General features: G+C 48.7%; 8 protein-coding genes across 8 annotated transcripts; 3 read left to right on the top strand and 5 right to left on the bottom strand.

Annotated features, from left to right (window-relative positions):
• Positions 1-164: 164 nt before the first annotated feature.
• Positions 165-815, bottom strand: LACBIDRAFT_148362 (uncharacterized protein; the record flags this gene model as incomplete). The annotated part of the gene is made up of 5 exons (XM_001876601.1): positions 165-274; positions 325-464; positions 520-663; positions 713-744; positions 795-815. Coding segments are annotated over 5 exons (447 nt in total), but the record flags the coding sequence as incomplete, so codon positions are not given.
• Positions 816-1,710: 895 nt separating this feature from the next.
• On the top strand, positions 1,711-2,945 carry LACBIDRAFT_246237 (SNARE protein syntaxin 18/UFE1; the record flags this gene model as incomplete). Its single annotated transcript, XM_001877049.1, has 3 exons — positions 1,711-1,857; positions 1,914-2,160; positions 2,218-2,945. 3 exons carry the CDS (start codon positions 1,711-1,713, stop codon positions 2,943-2,945), a joined length of 1,122 nt encoding a protein of 373 aa, XP_001877084.1.
• Positions 2,946-3,016: 71 nt separating this feature from the next.
• On the bottom strand, positions 3,017-4,096 carry LACBIDRAFT_311702 (uncharacterized protein; the record flags this gene model as incomplete). The annotated part of the gene is made up of 5 exons (XM_001876600.1): positions 3,017-3,143; positions 3,193-3,256; positions 3,307-3,442; positions 3,489-3,569; positions 3,623-4,096. The coding sequence occupies 5 exons, from the start codon at positions 4,094-4,096 to the stop codon at positions 3,017-3,019; spliced, it is 882 nt and encodes a 293-aa protein (XP_001876635.1).
• Positions 4,097-4,112: 16 nt separating this feature from the next.
• On the top strand, positions 4,113-5,540 carry LACBIDRAFT_311701 (uncharacterized protein; the record flags this gene model as incomplete). Its single annotated transcript, XM_001877048.1, has 6 exons — positions 4,113-4,212; positions 4,259-4,335; positions 4,451-4,572; positions 4,626-4,724; positions 4,775-5,167; positions 5,219-5,540. The coding sequence occupies 6 exons, from the start codon at positions 4,113-4,115 to the stop codon at positions 5,538-5,540; spliced, it is 1,113 nt and encodes a 370-aa protein (XP_001877083.1).
• A 107-nt stretch (positions 5,541-5,647) lies between these two features.
• On the bottom strand, positions 5,648-6,688 carry LACBIDRAFT_311700 (uncharacterized protein; the record flags this gene model as incomplete). Its single annotated transcript, XM_001876599.1, has 5 exons — positions 5,648-6,025; positions 6,079-6,178; positions 6,243-6,319; positions 6,377-6,449; positions 6,501-6,688. The coding sequence occupies 5 exons, from the start codon at positions 6,686-6,688 to the stop codon at positions 5,648-5,650; spliced, it is 816 nt and encodes a 271-aa protein (XP_001876634.1).
• Positions 6,689-7,321: 633 nt separating this feature from the next.
• On the bottom strand, positions 7,322-9,155 carry LACBIDRAFT_311699 (uncharacterized protein; the record flags this gene model as incomplete). Its single annotated transcript, XM_001876598.1, has 12 exons — positions 7,322-7,339; positions 7,393-7,548; positions 7,601-7,654; positions 7,709-8,002; positions 8,055-8,131; positions 8,184-8,197; positions 8,257-8,342; positions 8,392-8,416; positions 8,473-8,657; positions 8,708-8,755; positions 8,830-8,969; positions 9,053-9,155. 12 exons carry the CDS (start codon positions 9,153-9,155, stop codon positions 7,322-7,324), a joined length of 1,200 nt encoding a protein of 399 aa, XP_001876633.1.
• Positions 9,156-9,253: 98 nt separating this feature from the next.
• Positions 9,254-12,542, bottom strand: LACBIDRAFT_311698 (uncharacterized protein; the record flags this gene model as incomplete). The annotated part of the gene is made up of 13 exons (XM_001876597.1): positions 9,254-10,003; positions 10,056-10,187; positions 10,241-10,254; positions 10,307-10,777; positions 10,827-10,935; positions 10,987-11,078; positions 11,132-11,246; positions 11,304-11,458; positions 11,509-11,887; positions 11,936-11,947; positions 12,001-12,310; positions 12,357-12,417; positions 12,473-12,542. 13 exons carry the CDS (start codon positions 12,540-12,542, stop codon positions 9,254-9,256), a joined length of 2,670 nt encoding a protein of 889 aa, XP_001876632.1.
• Positions 12,543-12,977: 435 nt separating this feature from the next.
• LACBIDRAFT_323571 (expansin family protein) lies at positions 12,978-13,786 on the top strand (the record flags this gene model as incomplete). The annotated part of the gene is made up of 4 exons (XM_001877047.1): positions 12,978-13,312; positions 13,369-13,429; positions 13,483-13,555; positions 13,605-13,786. 4 exons carry the CDS (start codon positions 12,978-12,980, stop codon positions 13,784-13,786), a joined length of 651 nt encoding a protein of 216 aa, XP_001877082.1.
• Positions 13,787-14,609: the final 823 nt, after the last annotated feature.

Here is a 14,609-nt window from a genome sequence, read left to right as displayed (position 1 = left end):
CTAGTAGTATGCCACGGCGTGAAGCAAGTTATGTGGATGTTTCTCTTGTTGCGTTTGCAAAATCTCGTCAATGCTTTCATCAATGTCTTCCGCTCCTTCGATCTGACATTGTGCTGCTTAGCTTCGCTCATCTCCAAAATGGGCTTTTAACCTACCGCTGCCGCCAAATCAAGCATAGCCTTCCCAGCGATCAGGGCTTCTTCATGATTATCTTTGATCTCCATATTGATAACGTGCACTGGCTTGTTAAATTCTCCTCCTCGTGTCAGCAGGTCTATCGAAAAATAGTTAGATTGGGTCACAACGTATATTTGACCTTCGCACCATCGCAAACCGCGTCGAAGCACCGTTCTTCACATGTCACCACAATGTCCGCCACTGTTCGGCTATCCTGCCATCGTTCCGGGGCAAGTTTCAAGCGTCTATTTCGGTCAAGCATGGGCAAGAGGCCATTGGCCGTATAGCTACAAGATATCAATGAGTCTTGGCACCAAGGTGAATTCTTGGAATGTTACTGACAGACGAGGGTCCTTCGAATTCAGCTCTTCGTAAATAGTGTTATACGGGGTTCCAAAAGGATATATGTTGGGCTTGTCTATTGATGGCCCAGGCAATCGTACCGCTGAGCCGGTGCCAGAAGAGATAACTTGATAGCCTGCTTTGCTAAGATAAAAGTCCAACATGTTAGGTTAACCCTTAAAATCAGACTCACGACAAGACATGATGTCCTTCCATTGACCGATTCTGGGGAGGAAATCAGTGGTTGAAGGTACGGCATGACGAAACGACTTTACCTGATTACTTGCGCAGACTACGCAAAACAGAGGACGCGACTTGTACGCAGCTGACTGCGATGAGCTTGACTGTCCAGAAGGCTGCGTTTGTGGTTGCTGATTCTCGTGTGGAAATGAACTAGACTGGGCTTGGAGAGCCGGATCAAGGGGAAAGGAGTTTGTGCTTGCATCACCGTCGCCCATAAGAGGTGGGGTTTGAGTTGGCGTCCCAGCATCCACGCGTTGTAGTCGAGGGTCCACACGACCGAAACGAGGGTCACGAGCCTTGCGAGGATCCATGGCAAAAAGGTTCTCTACAAGACAGAAAAAGGAGATATTGAGCACAGGGTTTCTAAAGTCGTCGTGTCACAGAAAAGCCTCAGCAGTATCTCGAACAACACTAGTCGGCAACTCGACCCCAAACACGCCTCGTACAGCCATGGGTCGATAGGCTTCCACTCTGAGTCATCGTCGGCAAAAGAGAGTGCGAAACGTTACACTCACCTCAAATAAGAGTTGGGAGCCGAAGCTAGAGGTGTTTGCTCGCAAGTGTTTGACATTTTCACCTAACTGGCATTAGTTCATAGATTCTCAGAGCAAATGATGTCAGAAACGGTTGGAAATGCCAATGATATTTCATAGATGAACGCCATTACAATACTATTAGTAGTAGTACAATGATGTTGGTCGCAAACTATGGCAAACGGTGGTATTGTGATTCATCATCCGCCTCAAACAAGGACGCTTGACTCTTCCACGACGGACATAGAGCGCTTTGAACAAAACAGTCCAATGCGAAAATTCGGGTAGCCGTCGTGGCTGTAATAAAAGAACAAATGATCGTAAGGTGCGTTTTATACATACCCGGCCCTAAGACACGTGGCCTCGGCCCTCAGCTTGAAGACACAAGGGCACAAGGAAAACCTGAACGACTCACATGCCCTTCTGCGACCGCACAAATGACTTTCAGCAAACTCTACACGATAAAGAGCGCGCCTTGCCCGATGCGAAGCGACGAAAGATAACGAAACCCACGGAGACCAAGCCGCTGGGCAAGGAATATGTCACAGAGGCTTATACCATTGTTCGTACTAGACGAGTGCTTGACACTGAGGGACCAGTACTGAACCTAATGTCCAGCTGAACCACATAAATACCCTTACACGCATGCTCTCCAACGTCCGGAGTCCCTACTTGAACGTGGACTCGCGGAGCTCCCCCCTTGCACGACAAGGCTCCCGTAACATCGATCTAAACCAAGCCGACACGCCCTGGACGTCCATTCGACACCTTACAAACGAGGAGAGGGAGCAGATAGACCTGCAGGCCCGGGTCATCCTCACGCGTTGCTCGAGCAGGATAAAGGAAATGGAGGCTCTGGAAAAGCGTGAGAGCCCCCGTTCTCTTGCTTCGGACGCTAACGATATTCAAACTTGAACACAAGGCCGCGCGGAACTTGTGGCCAGCAGCGTTAATCCTCTGGCGCGCTTTCTCCCCGCGCGATTGAGGCAGGACGAAACGACGTTGACGTCCGATGTCATTGCGGCGCACCACGCAGGGATGACCTGGTATTTAACCCGGCGTCTAACGGAGGCCAGTCAGACGCAGAAGGAGATGCAAGAAGAACGCGTCAAACGTCAATTGGAGAGGACGAGGACGTTGGGGTCGAGCGCTGCGCGCGACATGCCGCCTCCAGAGAGAATTCATAAAAGTGGAAGTTGGCTTGGAGGTAGTTTGCTTGCGGCGACGATTGGCGCATCGTCGTCTTCGTCGTACGAATCGTCGCAGCCCACTAACGCGACCAACTCGACGTACGTCTCGGACGAAGATGAGGACGAGGAGATAGAACTCTCCGCATCTCAAATTCTGCAATTTGAGGCGGAGAATGCCAACATCCTTCGGACAGTGCAAGACACGCTAGAGTCTGTGCAGCAAGCCGAGTCGCGGTTGATGGATATCAGCGCCTTGCAAATGGAACTTGTTTCCCATCTGACGAGACAAACCGAGTTGACTGACCAGCTGTATGAAGACGCGATAGCGACGACATCCACGGTGGAGAAAGGGAACGTGCAGCTGAAGGAAGCCAAAAGGCGGGCAAAGGATGGTCGGCTTTTCATCTTGGTCTTTCTAATTGGGGCCAGTCTAAGTTTACTCTTCCTACATTACTACTAAATGTGTGTGTGGTGTCGATACCCCGGGTCTCATCGAATTAAAGGATAGTACAATACAATAAATGGGTCTTTCTAAGCATGGGAGATCAACGGATCCTCCTCGTCGAAATCTTCAATGGCTTCCGCGGCCAGTTCGTCTACGTCGGGTGAAATGCCTTCTAAATGTCGAATATGATTCTGCACTAGGTTGTATACCAGCCTGGAGAAAAAATTAGGGCCGTGCCGATATACAGAGGTTGAGGACAAACCAGCTAGTGAAGATGGCAATTAGGATGCCGCCGCCAACAAGGAGGCCATTGATGACTTTTGTATCTGTAAGAGGATTATGAGTGATGAACGACGGCTATGGCGGTTCAGTTTACGTGTGTCCATGCGACCTCGTTGGTCGCCGTCCGAAAGTTGAGCAATCTTTGAACCAATAAAGGTATGAAGGAGGAGCTTTGGAATGATGCAGAACGTAGCGATTACAAACTGCCAAAGTTTGACGGCTTCAATGGACTGGGATTGGTGAGTTAGCTGCCTTTGAAGGAGAGGGTATACTAACTGCAAACAAAGAGTTGGAGTAGACCCAAGGAGGAAAGGGAGATATGCGGATGAGGACGACGAGGGGTAGACCTTTTGCTCTCTAGAATTGACAAAATTATTTGAGATGTAGGGAATAGATGAGGAGAAGCGTACGACAACGGACTCCAAAGCCTGCCACTTTTGATTGTGACCTGACCATGCGCGTAGTCGAGCACTGAATAGGAATCGGAGGACAACAAAGACAAGAGCAGAGCCGACTATAGAGACACCTGCGGCGATGTAGATACCATTGAGGCCGTAGGCGAAACCGCACAATGTTACGAGGGTGGTATGACCAATGAGAGGAGGAAAGGATATGCACACTATTGAATGGATGTGAGTTGCAGTTATAAGACGTAGGTACGTATACAGACCAATGGCAAGAGCGAGAGCTAGGGAGCCAAAGGGAGCTTCAGCGAGAATGTGAGCCTGGTCATAGAGGTATTGTGCAATACGAGCTGGCGAGATAATAATGACCAAGACACCCAGTGATAGATAGAACACAACTAGAAGACATAGAAAGAGCTTTGTAGCAAGGTTGAGAGACTTGAGCTTTCGAATGATGAGAGTGCTAATAGAGAGAATCATTGTTTCACGTCTCATCATGGAGAAATTCAGTGCCTATCGAGTATTTATAAAACTCATCTTCTTTCCTCCTCTTGTACTTATACAATTCTTTCTAGGACCCAGGGACTGGAATTCAAGTGCGTCTAAAATTCAAAAGTCATTCTCAACTGACGTCTTTTACAGCCATTCTTAACCCCCGTCTCCCCGCACTCCCTGTCAAATGCATTCCTTCCAGTCCGCGTTATCATTGGCATCCTCAGGTCAACTCTTATCCTCGGCCTTTTCTTGCTTTTCTTGCTTTTGGTTCCTCCACTTTCCTTCCTTCTCGCAAGTATTTCCCGCTTTTTCTACACATCCATTCACTGAGTGCAATAGGCCCCAATACCTTTACTGTCTAATGTCATCGAACACCTCCTCACCTTTGTCATTGGCCGTACCATTCTATGCATAATTGGCCTATTCCGCATTCCCGTCCTCCCCGCTACAAGAAAACGAACGTCCGTTCTTCCCTCTCTGTTCTTCAATCAAACAACTTACACCCCATATCAAGCCGGCTGTCGAATTCTCCTGAAAAATGGAACCCTCGCGCTGGAGATATCATCGTCTCCAATTGGGTTTCTTGGATAGAACTCGTGTGGCTTGCCGTACGGTACGTCCACTACTCTGCACTCCATTCAGCACCCATCACACTTTGCATAGATTCAATCCACTCTTCGTCCTTCCCGTCCCAGAGGCAACACCTGCCCCGTCTCTCCCATCCACGCCCATCTCCCACTCACCCGGCCGAAGAACAGGCACAGGTTCCGCTAACATCCAACAGCCCACCAATACGCCTAGCCTTCGCATACCCATTCGCGCTTTCCGAAAAGTGTCATTGTTACAAATGATACGCTTCACAGGTCATGTACCTTCTCCAGACTCTGATTCCTCCCGTCTTCATTCCCTCGAGGACATCAGAAAGTCCGCCTCGAAACCAATCGTCGTCTTTCCCGAGTGCACAACCAGCAATGGCAGGGGCTTGCTGCGTTTTGCGGATGTATTCCGACAAAATGTCCCTGTGAACGCATTTCGTGTTTTCGTCATGTGTGTGAGGTCCGTTACCTTTCCTCTTCCTCTTCCAGATTTCTCTCTTATCCTGAATAGATACGATCCACCAACTACCCTTGCCCCGACTCTGGCTCATTCAATACCTTCAAACATCATGAACCCTCTACCTCATTTGTTCTCATTGACTACTTCCCTATCACCTCTAGCCATCTCCATTCGCCTCCTAGCGCCTTCCGAATCCCCAAGCTCCCCATTTTTCATTGCAAGTGAGGTCGTGACAGGTGCCCCTCAGCAAGACCAGCTCACAGAATGCTGTGCTTCCTTGATAGCTCATATTGGCAAAATAAAGCAAACTGGGATGGGTTGGGAGGACAAAGTCAAGTTGCTGCAACTCCATCGGGCTAAAATGAGATCGTAGACTTTTGATTATATGCTATGCGACGCAGTTTATGGAAAGGGTTCGACTGAAATATGCTGTAATGCGATGAGTGCAATGAGAACAAATGGCGAAAGTGTCCGAAAGATTCACTCGTAGGCCGCCATCCCATAAGAATGGTCTGCCCTAGTATCCTCCCCGTATTGACCAGAGTTGTAGTAATCGTAGTAGTGCAGAGAATCCCATCCATAACCCGTCTCGCGATACGGGCTAGCCTCCTCCGGGCAAAAATAAGGGCGGCTCGGTTTATCCAGTGTGTGATATGGGTATGGTGGTGGTGGTGGCGGCGGCGGAGGTGGATAGTAATAACGAGGCTCGTATACGGTCGTCATCGAATCACCGTTGGAGCAGTATACATGATCCCTTGGAGAATCTCTTGTGGACCTCCGAGGGCTACACGAACGCCGAGATCGTTCATAATACTCGGGTACCGATCTTGAACGCGAACGCCCTCGCGAGCGCAATCTCTTCAAGTAAAAACATCAGCAATATAGGATACGCTCGACGCGCATATACCCACTTCCCAACCCACAACCCGCACTTCCTTTCCGAGTAGACGCCTACCATCCAGCGTCCGAATCGCCTTTTCCGCGTCTTTTCTAGTGAAATACTCGATGAACCTTTAAAAAAGTTGCGACTCGTGAGCAGAAGCTAAGCGGAATACTACGAGTCGGTTTTACTCACCCTCGTCCATTGCGACCTCGGTCTAAATCGCAGTATGCTACAAGACATCCCGTAAGTCTTCCAAAATCCTTCAGTTCCTAGAGAAGAAATTTTAGAAGGAAGCGGGGAAGATGAGTTGCCTTGATTGAACAGACCTGCCAGCGGACGTCACGGTGCAAATTCATTATAATAACTGGATATCGAGCGGGGTTCCGCGGGTTAGCTGGTCTGAGGATATACATCAGCTCATGCAAGGATATTCAAAGGGACGCCGCAAACCTTTCTTCTGGCACAGAATCAGGTACGAGAGTGTCAGAGCTTGTGTTACTACTGACAAACGATGGCGTGTCTTTCCGCAAGGGGCGAGCGAATTGAATGGTGATTTCTAGGAGCCAAGTAACAATTAAATCGCAGAAAAGAAGAGAGAAAAAGGGAGAAGGCCGGACTTTTTCCAAGCAGAGGCTCATTTCGATAAGTATCGTGCACCACCTGGGCATCCTGGACACAATTCAGAACGCTTCTAGAAGCAAGCGAGTAAACTTTGCCTTTGATGATTCGAATTGTACGAATGCGTAATCTGATGTTGTACAAAGGGAGCGTAAGTGATGATCACCAAAGGCAAGAATTTGATGAATACCGCGTATAAACTTTACTTCACTGATTTTCCCGTAACACGAGAGATACTGGAATACGCTCGTGTAAGAATGCAAAGCGCAAGATTACGCGTTCTGCTCGTCACTCGTCATTCATACTCGCCTTCAACAGTATTTGAGGCGTGACATCTCGAAGTAGTCCTGAAAGCGAGCAGCTGAGCGAAAAAAGCAGCAAATCGAAAGACAGTCTACTGACCTCTCAAGTAAAGTCGTTTAGATGTAAACGTCGAGGACATGAGCCAAGAGGGAGCGAGAGGGAGGAAACGAGAGAAGATGGCGCGCTTTCATGTGCGGCTTTCGAGCTCCGCTAAGGTCTTCGAAGGAAGTTCGTTGAATGTCATTATTTTTGATAGCGTCCAGTCACGCCCAGACATTCAATATGTTTCCGATTGATGGTTATATACTACATTGGATGGTATTTCTATCACCATGTCGTTTGTACGACGTTCATAGCTTTGATTTGACCTATAATGCTTCGCTCAATCATCTACGCATTGTGAATACGATTGCACGCTTACCTGTTGAAGCTTTTGCAAAGCTTGGCGGAGGTCCGCTTTCAAGTCTTCCACCTCTTCCACGCCAATACTGAGTCGAATGAGACGTGGGTCTGCTCCCGGGTCACTTTGCAGGCGATGTTCTACCAGTGATTCAACGCCACCCAGACTCGTCGCAGGCTAAGGACTTGTCAACCCGCATACGTGCCAGTTTCAGGTAAGAGAAACTCACCACAAAATACTGCAAGAGATGGGGAAACTGTGTGGCATGTTCAGGCTTGGAGAGCTACGCATTAGTAGATCAGCTACCAAGCCACGAAGATAAGTCGGATTGACTAACGAGGATCGCGAATGTTGCGTTCCACCCTCCCTCCATCTGTTGCCGAGGTTCGAAGCCAGAGGCGTCTCTCGGCTGGAGGGACGAGTGCCAGACTTTACTGACAACACCCCCTGGCACACCATCAAAGGTGTGGCCGATAGGAGTCTTAGCAACTGCATCCAACCATTGTGCAAGGGTTGTTGCTGAAGCCGATTGGCGTGGGACTCTGAGATGCAAAGTCCTCAAAGAGCGCAGAAGAAGCCATGATTCGAGTGAGCCCATCACACTTCCGAGAAATGTGCGATCGTGATATAGCTGTCGACGCTCATTGTAAGCCTGATAACTGATACAAAGATCAACAACGCGCCTTAGTCCAGTCGTCGAGGGCCTTGACTACAAGAACACCGCAAAGTAGGTCAGAATGGCCACCAAAGTACTTCGTACCTGCGGTACTTGATTTGTCAGAAAAATAAAAGTTGGAGAACACGCAGTCTACCAGAGTGAAGGATGCTGCCATGGAAAGAGGTTCAGTCATTCGAGCGGATGCGGATGCGAGCACCGGCGCTCACCAGTCAGCGCCAAACTTGAATGGGTATTGCAGAGGCGGGGGAGCAAAAGTTGAGTCAATCAGCAGTTTGCCTCCCGCTTTATGCACCTTTCATGGAATCTTATCTTCTAGAATTCCAAACAATCAAGGCACCAACCTTGTCCGCGTAATGCTGGATATTCCTGCCGTTAGAACGGAATTAGTTCTGAAGAACCGTAGGCAACTGCACGGCACTTGCCTCGCTTCGCCAGTTGGGTTAAGCGGGGTTTCCAGCCAACAGAGATCGCCCGGTTTGTACGCCGCGTCCAAATCAATTACTTCCAAGTCGACACCTCGGCTCTTCCTGTACACCTCGATGGTCGCATGACATCCATGATAGCCGCCGGTTATAGCGATACGCTTCGGTTGATAAAATACCAAGGCCTTTCGTAAAAATGAGCGACGGTTTGGTTTGAGAACTCGGAAGCACGGACCGCATAAGAGGCGGCCAAGCCAGAAGAGTAAGTTAGAGCATATCCATCCTAGAGGTAAGGTAGGTCAGAGCAGGTTGTCTAGGTCATGATAAGGGCTCATAAAGCATCAAACGTCCACCTACGTTGATGCGGCTGAGAATGTGTTCTGTCCTAGTTCTAACCGGCTGTGTGTACCTGGAGTAAACGTGTGTTGTTGGGTTTCGCAGGTCGCCGTTAGCGATGGCCCCTGTTACAATGTCCTCGGGGTTTGGTGCTCGAAATGCTGTAGATACGTCGATTGAGAGTAGGCGAGAGATGGACGGCACCGAGTAAGCCGCAGGTAGGCGAGGAAGCAACAACACGCACTGGTAGACACTGAAATAGATGGCGCGACGTCTCCTCCTCCAGACGATTTCGTGAGATTGCCATCTCCATGAATGAGAACCGTTCCACTCAATTTGTTCGACATAGACGGAGAGACGAAGAGATTACTGATACAACTCGTAACTCGTTTACAATAGTCGTACATATTACAAGACACTAATATACATAACCCGGGTAAATTATTCAATGCTGGTAGCCCTCGTTGATCATAGGAGCACCGTATGAAGTTCCATCTAAAAAACCTGACTCACGGATAAACGACATCCACTGCTCGTCCATCCCCGACTCCCCTGTTATCATCATCCCAAGGTCTCCCACCTCAGACGGATCTGTTTTAAAATCCAGGCCGTTGTAATTCGGATTCGGGATTGGGTCAGGCCCAGCGTAGGAAGGGACAGACGTAGAGAATCTTGATGATATGTGTTGGTATGTGCCAGGGGATAGCGGTGTAAAAATCGACGGTGAAGGTTGCCAGGTTTGCCAGGCTTTCTGTTGGTCTTGTTCCATCACTGGTTCCAGCTGAGCCTGACATGTGTCCCCTGCGTTGTGCATTGGCTGGTTGATCAACTCGGGGGAAGCGTGTAGATTGGGAGTTCCTGCGCTTCCGTCTGAAGGGGTTGATACGGACATGTTCTGGGGCGGAAAGAGAGACAGATACTCCACAAGAGACGGATGTACATCTGGCGTAGTTTCATGTACTCCTTTGAAATCATCAGACGAGGGGGAGCTGGGACCCAGAGATTTCTTCTTGTGACCAGATCTGCTGGTGAGGAGTTTACTGACTAGCACCCGCGTTTGTCCCCCAAATAAAGCCAGCTCGTCATCTCCATAGTCCGGCTTTCCGACCGACAAGATACCAGGGACGGGTGTGCTACCACTCCGGAACTGAGAGTAGACGTGAAAAGCTTTTTCTCGCATCTTGTACAATATTGCCTGGTATTGCTCGTCAACAGACCGTTCCACCGAATCACAATCCTGAACATACCAGGCCACTACGCGCGCGCCGGGAATGCATTGCGCCCTTTTCAAAGAGATCGCATGCAAGGCCCAATTCAATAAATGCACTGGGTGCCATGCTCGAGGAAGGTGACCGTGTAACAATGCAGCCAACGATGATCTAAAAGTGGCAGCATGAGCATTGAGGTGGGAAAGTAACATCGCCGATCTTACAGCAGCCGAAAATACTAGAGGTGCGTTAGTTTGAATTGATGTGTGTTTTATTAAATGTTTGCTCACGATGTGTCCAGATTCCCCACCACCTTCCGCATAATTCTGGGAATCTATCGTAATGATTTAGACTGGATTTTATCACGCCCGAAGCACAACGGTAAGCTGCCAGAAATGAGGGCGCATAGGGACTTCGGAGAGGGTTGGTGGGGTGATCTAACATCGCTTGGGCGAAAAAACTCCTGTGAAGGTATAATAACGCTTTTCGTTTCTTCAGCGTTGAATGCTTAACCAGTTCGTTTGGGGCACACTTACTGATAGAGCGGTACTGGCCTAAAAGACACTTCTTCATGTAGATGGAAGGTGTGCAGTGTTCGTCCTCAGGACTTATGAACACATTGAGGTGCTGTGGTAGAGTTTTTTCGCGAACTTTTCGATCAAGTTCTAGGATAGTTTGATATTGAGGAGCCTCCGCGGTAAGAGTAAGTTCTATAACCGAGGCAAATATATCTTTTGTAAATTCGTATTTCCATTGATAATCTGTCCAAAATTTGTCAAAAAACGTTGATTGAAGATGAAGCTTTCGTACAGCCTTTCAGAGAATTGCCTTCCGCATCAAGAGTGGCTTCTTCGTCCAACGGGAATTCGCAATCGATGTACGACAGCCGCACTGAGGGAGGTCGACCTAAAGCAAGATTCTGTTGCGGTTAAGTTCTTGTACAACACAGGCCAGGTCGGACGCAACGCACATAAAACTGTTCTCCCGAAAAGAGTTCCCAGAAAAGTCCTCTCCGACGTTCCACAGTCTTCGAATCCATATTCCATCTCGCGCTGTCACGATCTACGAGGTTAACCCCATTAGAGACGAACAGAGTACAAACAGGGAGAACACACGAAGACCGAGCTGGTTATGAAATCCGACGACGTCAGCCATTCGAAGAAGCTGGATGAAATGATGAAACTGGCTCACGCTTTGCGCCAATTTGGCCCCCAGAGATATAAGCGACCACTTTACCGAGTTATTATGTCAGTGGCATGAATAAAAGAAAACATGCTCGAGACTCACAGAACTGTCCATGGTATACCTCTTCCCTGCCATACCATGGTACGCTGCCATCAACAAAACAGCCTGGACGGTGGCTATTTCTGGGGAGTCGAAGACGGAGCGTAAAGATAGGCAAGCACAACTCAGATGGTAATAATTCTCAGCCTCATTGCTCTCTGTTGACTTTGTGTCAAAATACGCATCTTACGAAACATAGTGCGCTTACGTGGTTCCAAGGTTAGATCGACCAAGGCGCCCAAGGCGAAAACAAGAAAGAGAACTGCCAGGCGATGCGGTGAGATCGCGCCGTCATTAGTTGAACCCAGAAACTGCTTTTCCTTGACAATTTTGTAGACAGGGGAAAGGATGTCATCAATGATCTCATCTCTTTTGATGGGTCGAAACGACCAGGCAGCTTGCTCCATGTATGTTTCGCACAGCGACCAAGCCCGAGGTTGACTGGGTAGATACTCAAAAAGCAGGTCTAACCCCTTTTCCATATTTCCGTCCGCCCCGAATGGGAATGCTGCCGAGAGCCTAGCAATCTCCATTGAAACGGGCGAATAGTAGTCCTCTTCTGTGGATTCTTCCAGCTCGGCGCCTGCCTGTGAAGGGTTATCAAGTGTCTGGCAAATCTAAACGGAACTTTATACCAAGAACAAAGTCTGAATGATGATCAGCGAAAGTCTAACACGTGGCCAGTAGATTCAATTCCTACCTCTGATCCTGCTGAAGGCCCAAAATATTTGGCGTCTCCTTGATCGCCAATGGTCATCGTACCAAGGGCATCAATTGTCGACTCAACAGATGGCTTCCTCATGGACTGCTGTTCTCTCTCCGGAACGTATCCTTTTTCAGGTCCGAACTTTATGGACAGCAACTCTTCCCGCAGAAGTGGGTGGCATTCGTTGGAGACGCCGGATTGGAATATGGTCAAAGCGTCCTCGAGCTGCCGGATACGCTGACCCATTTCAGCAATTTTAGCATGAAGTTGAGTCGTATCTGCCAGAACAAATCTTTTCCCGTGACTTCAGAAAATTTTCGTGGCACTCAGGAGGCGAACATCAGACGGACCTAGTTCCTTGGCCCGTCGACAAACTTCCGTTCGGACATATTGAGGGGCAGCCGCGACGAACTAAAATTTTGAATTTGAGTAAGGTCAGACATTGACAGATAAAGGGGATGCCAACCGCATGAACTGCAAGGAAGCTTTTTATCGCACTTTAGTTTTAATCTTGAAGCCAGCCAAGAACTAAGCATCGGAGACTTATGCCAATATGGGATTCAAATACCGTCGGCATTCAGCACAGGAAATCTGGACAGGAACAATGAGGTAGATCGAGGAGGAGAAAGCAGAGAAGGATATACCTCGCCTCTTGCCCTTCGGATGTCAATCTCCTCGTCGGTTGTGAGTTTTCTTGATGCTCTGCGCGCGTGTGTGTGATGAGAAGACTCTGCGGGCATCTCTCGAGAGATGTAGCTAGGAAACCTTGACTAGAAGATCAAGTTAAGGAATGGCGCTCGTTTTTGTGACTTGCAAGTTGACTGCTCGACCGGGCGGAATATCCCTTTCGCCGTAACCTAAAGAGGAAATTGCCGATCTCGATCATAATATAAGCGTCATCGTTGTCTAAATATAACTCTCGTCTGTTTCTTGTACACATACCACTCACTACGATACCCGCACATTCAATTATGCTTCACGCCAGGGCTATTTTCCTCGCCGTTTTCTTTTTGACTTTACGCGTTCTCGCCAAACAATCTACTCCAGTACGTGCTATATCCGAAAGCAAGTACACCACCGCACATTCGCTGGGGGACAGCTACAAGTTCGACCCACGCGATGGCTGGCAGACCGTCAATGTCACAAATCTCCAGTACAAGTATCCTCGGGATGCCAGTGTTTCCAAGCCAAAAAGCAGCAAGGCGATTGCTCCATCGAATGGTCTCAGCGTTGCCGTCGACAGCGTTAAGAATGTTCTCAAGGGTCTCAAGCTTATCGGTGAACCCAAACCAGTCACCGTCACCTGGTATGCCCACAGTCGGGGTGATTCATTGCTGCGTATTAATGATATGTTCATCCAAGGTACACGGGCCAAGACTTGCAAAATCCAAGCTGCTGGGCGAACGGAAAATGGGCACCAACGGTTTGTTCCTTCACAAAATAAACCATTAGGGTTTCAACTTCAATTCGATTTAGGACGATTCTTTCGCATGTGCACTGACGATGCAAGGGTGGACCGGCCGACCAAAGTGCTTCGAGTTTTTGGAACGTAGGTGAAACCTCCTCGAATCGAAGCGAGTAACTAACAAAACGCCCAGTGTGCAATTCGCCGACCAAGTGTGTATACGTACGCGTTGTGGATACATGCGCGGGTTGTCAAGCAGGCTCAAAGCACGTCGATCTTACGCAAGCAGCGTTTAAGCAACTCGCGACCTTGGACGAGGGACTTCTCAAGAATGTTCAACTAAGAACAGCAGCATCAGAGCCAGATGACTGGTAAGCGTGCATGAAAATACGTTCAGGCCCGCGCACTAAACTTCCGTGGAAAGGTATGAAGATCTCTGGGGCCCAAAAGCCAACGCGAAGCAATGATATAACACACGACAGTCAGACGCTGGACGTCGAGCCTATACCGCCAAATGACTATACTTGTACATCATCAGTATTTGTATTATTATTGTAATATCCACCTACTAGCATGTCAGATCGAAAATTACGCCTTGAGATGAACCCTCTTTCGTTTCTTGCCTTCCGCAATTTTCTCTTTCACCTTTTCCTCGTCCATTCCTTCTTCGTAGAACTGAGCTGTTCGCTCGGACTCGTTCTTTCTTCGAATGTACTGCAAAGCTGCGAGGTTGTAACTGATTACATCTTTCTGCCGTTGCAACGCTGCACGAAGATGTTTGCGCAAAGGAATCAGCGTGGTGCGCATAACTCGATTTGCGACGATTTGATGGTGGTGGATCTTGAGTAAGAAAAAGGTGATGCGCGAGACAAGGGGAATATTCCACTCCTAGTGATGGCACATTGAAGAATTTCAGTAGTTTACAAGGGCATGGGATCTGACCTTTTGTGCCCATATGTTGAGATATGCCATCAACGACACGACTTTTCCAAAAGGCAGGACGAGAAGAGCGTCCTGCAAAGCGGTACTTTGAACCTTTTCGACTACCCTTAGAACATAGGCATCAGGTGTCAGGTCATAGGCAGCCAAAATGGGGTTTCTTGGAGGCGGCTGCAACCTCATTGCGTCGTCTTCGGCAAGCCGCGACGTCACTTCTTCATATTCCTGAAACGTTCGTAGCTCAGCGTCAGCGAGGTCA

This window comes from Laccaria bicolor, genomic scaffold (genome assembly GCF_000143565.1).
Source record: "Laccaria bicolor S238N-H82 LACBIscaffold_4 genomic scaffold, whole genome shotgun sequence".
Lineage (NCBI taxonomy): Eukaryota > Fungi > Basidiomycota > Agaricomycetes > Agaricales > Hydnangiaceae > Laccaria > Laccaria bicolor.
Note: the sequence above shows the minus strand (reverse complement) of the source record. Positions and strands in the feature narration are given on the sequence as shown.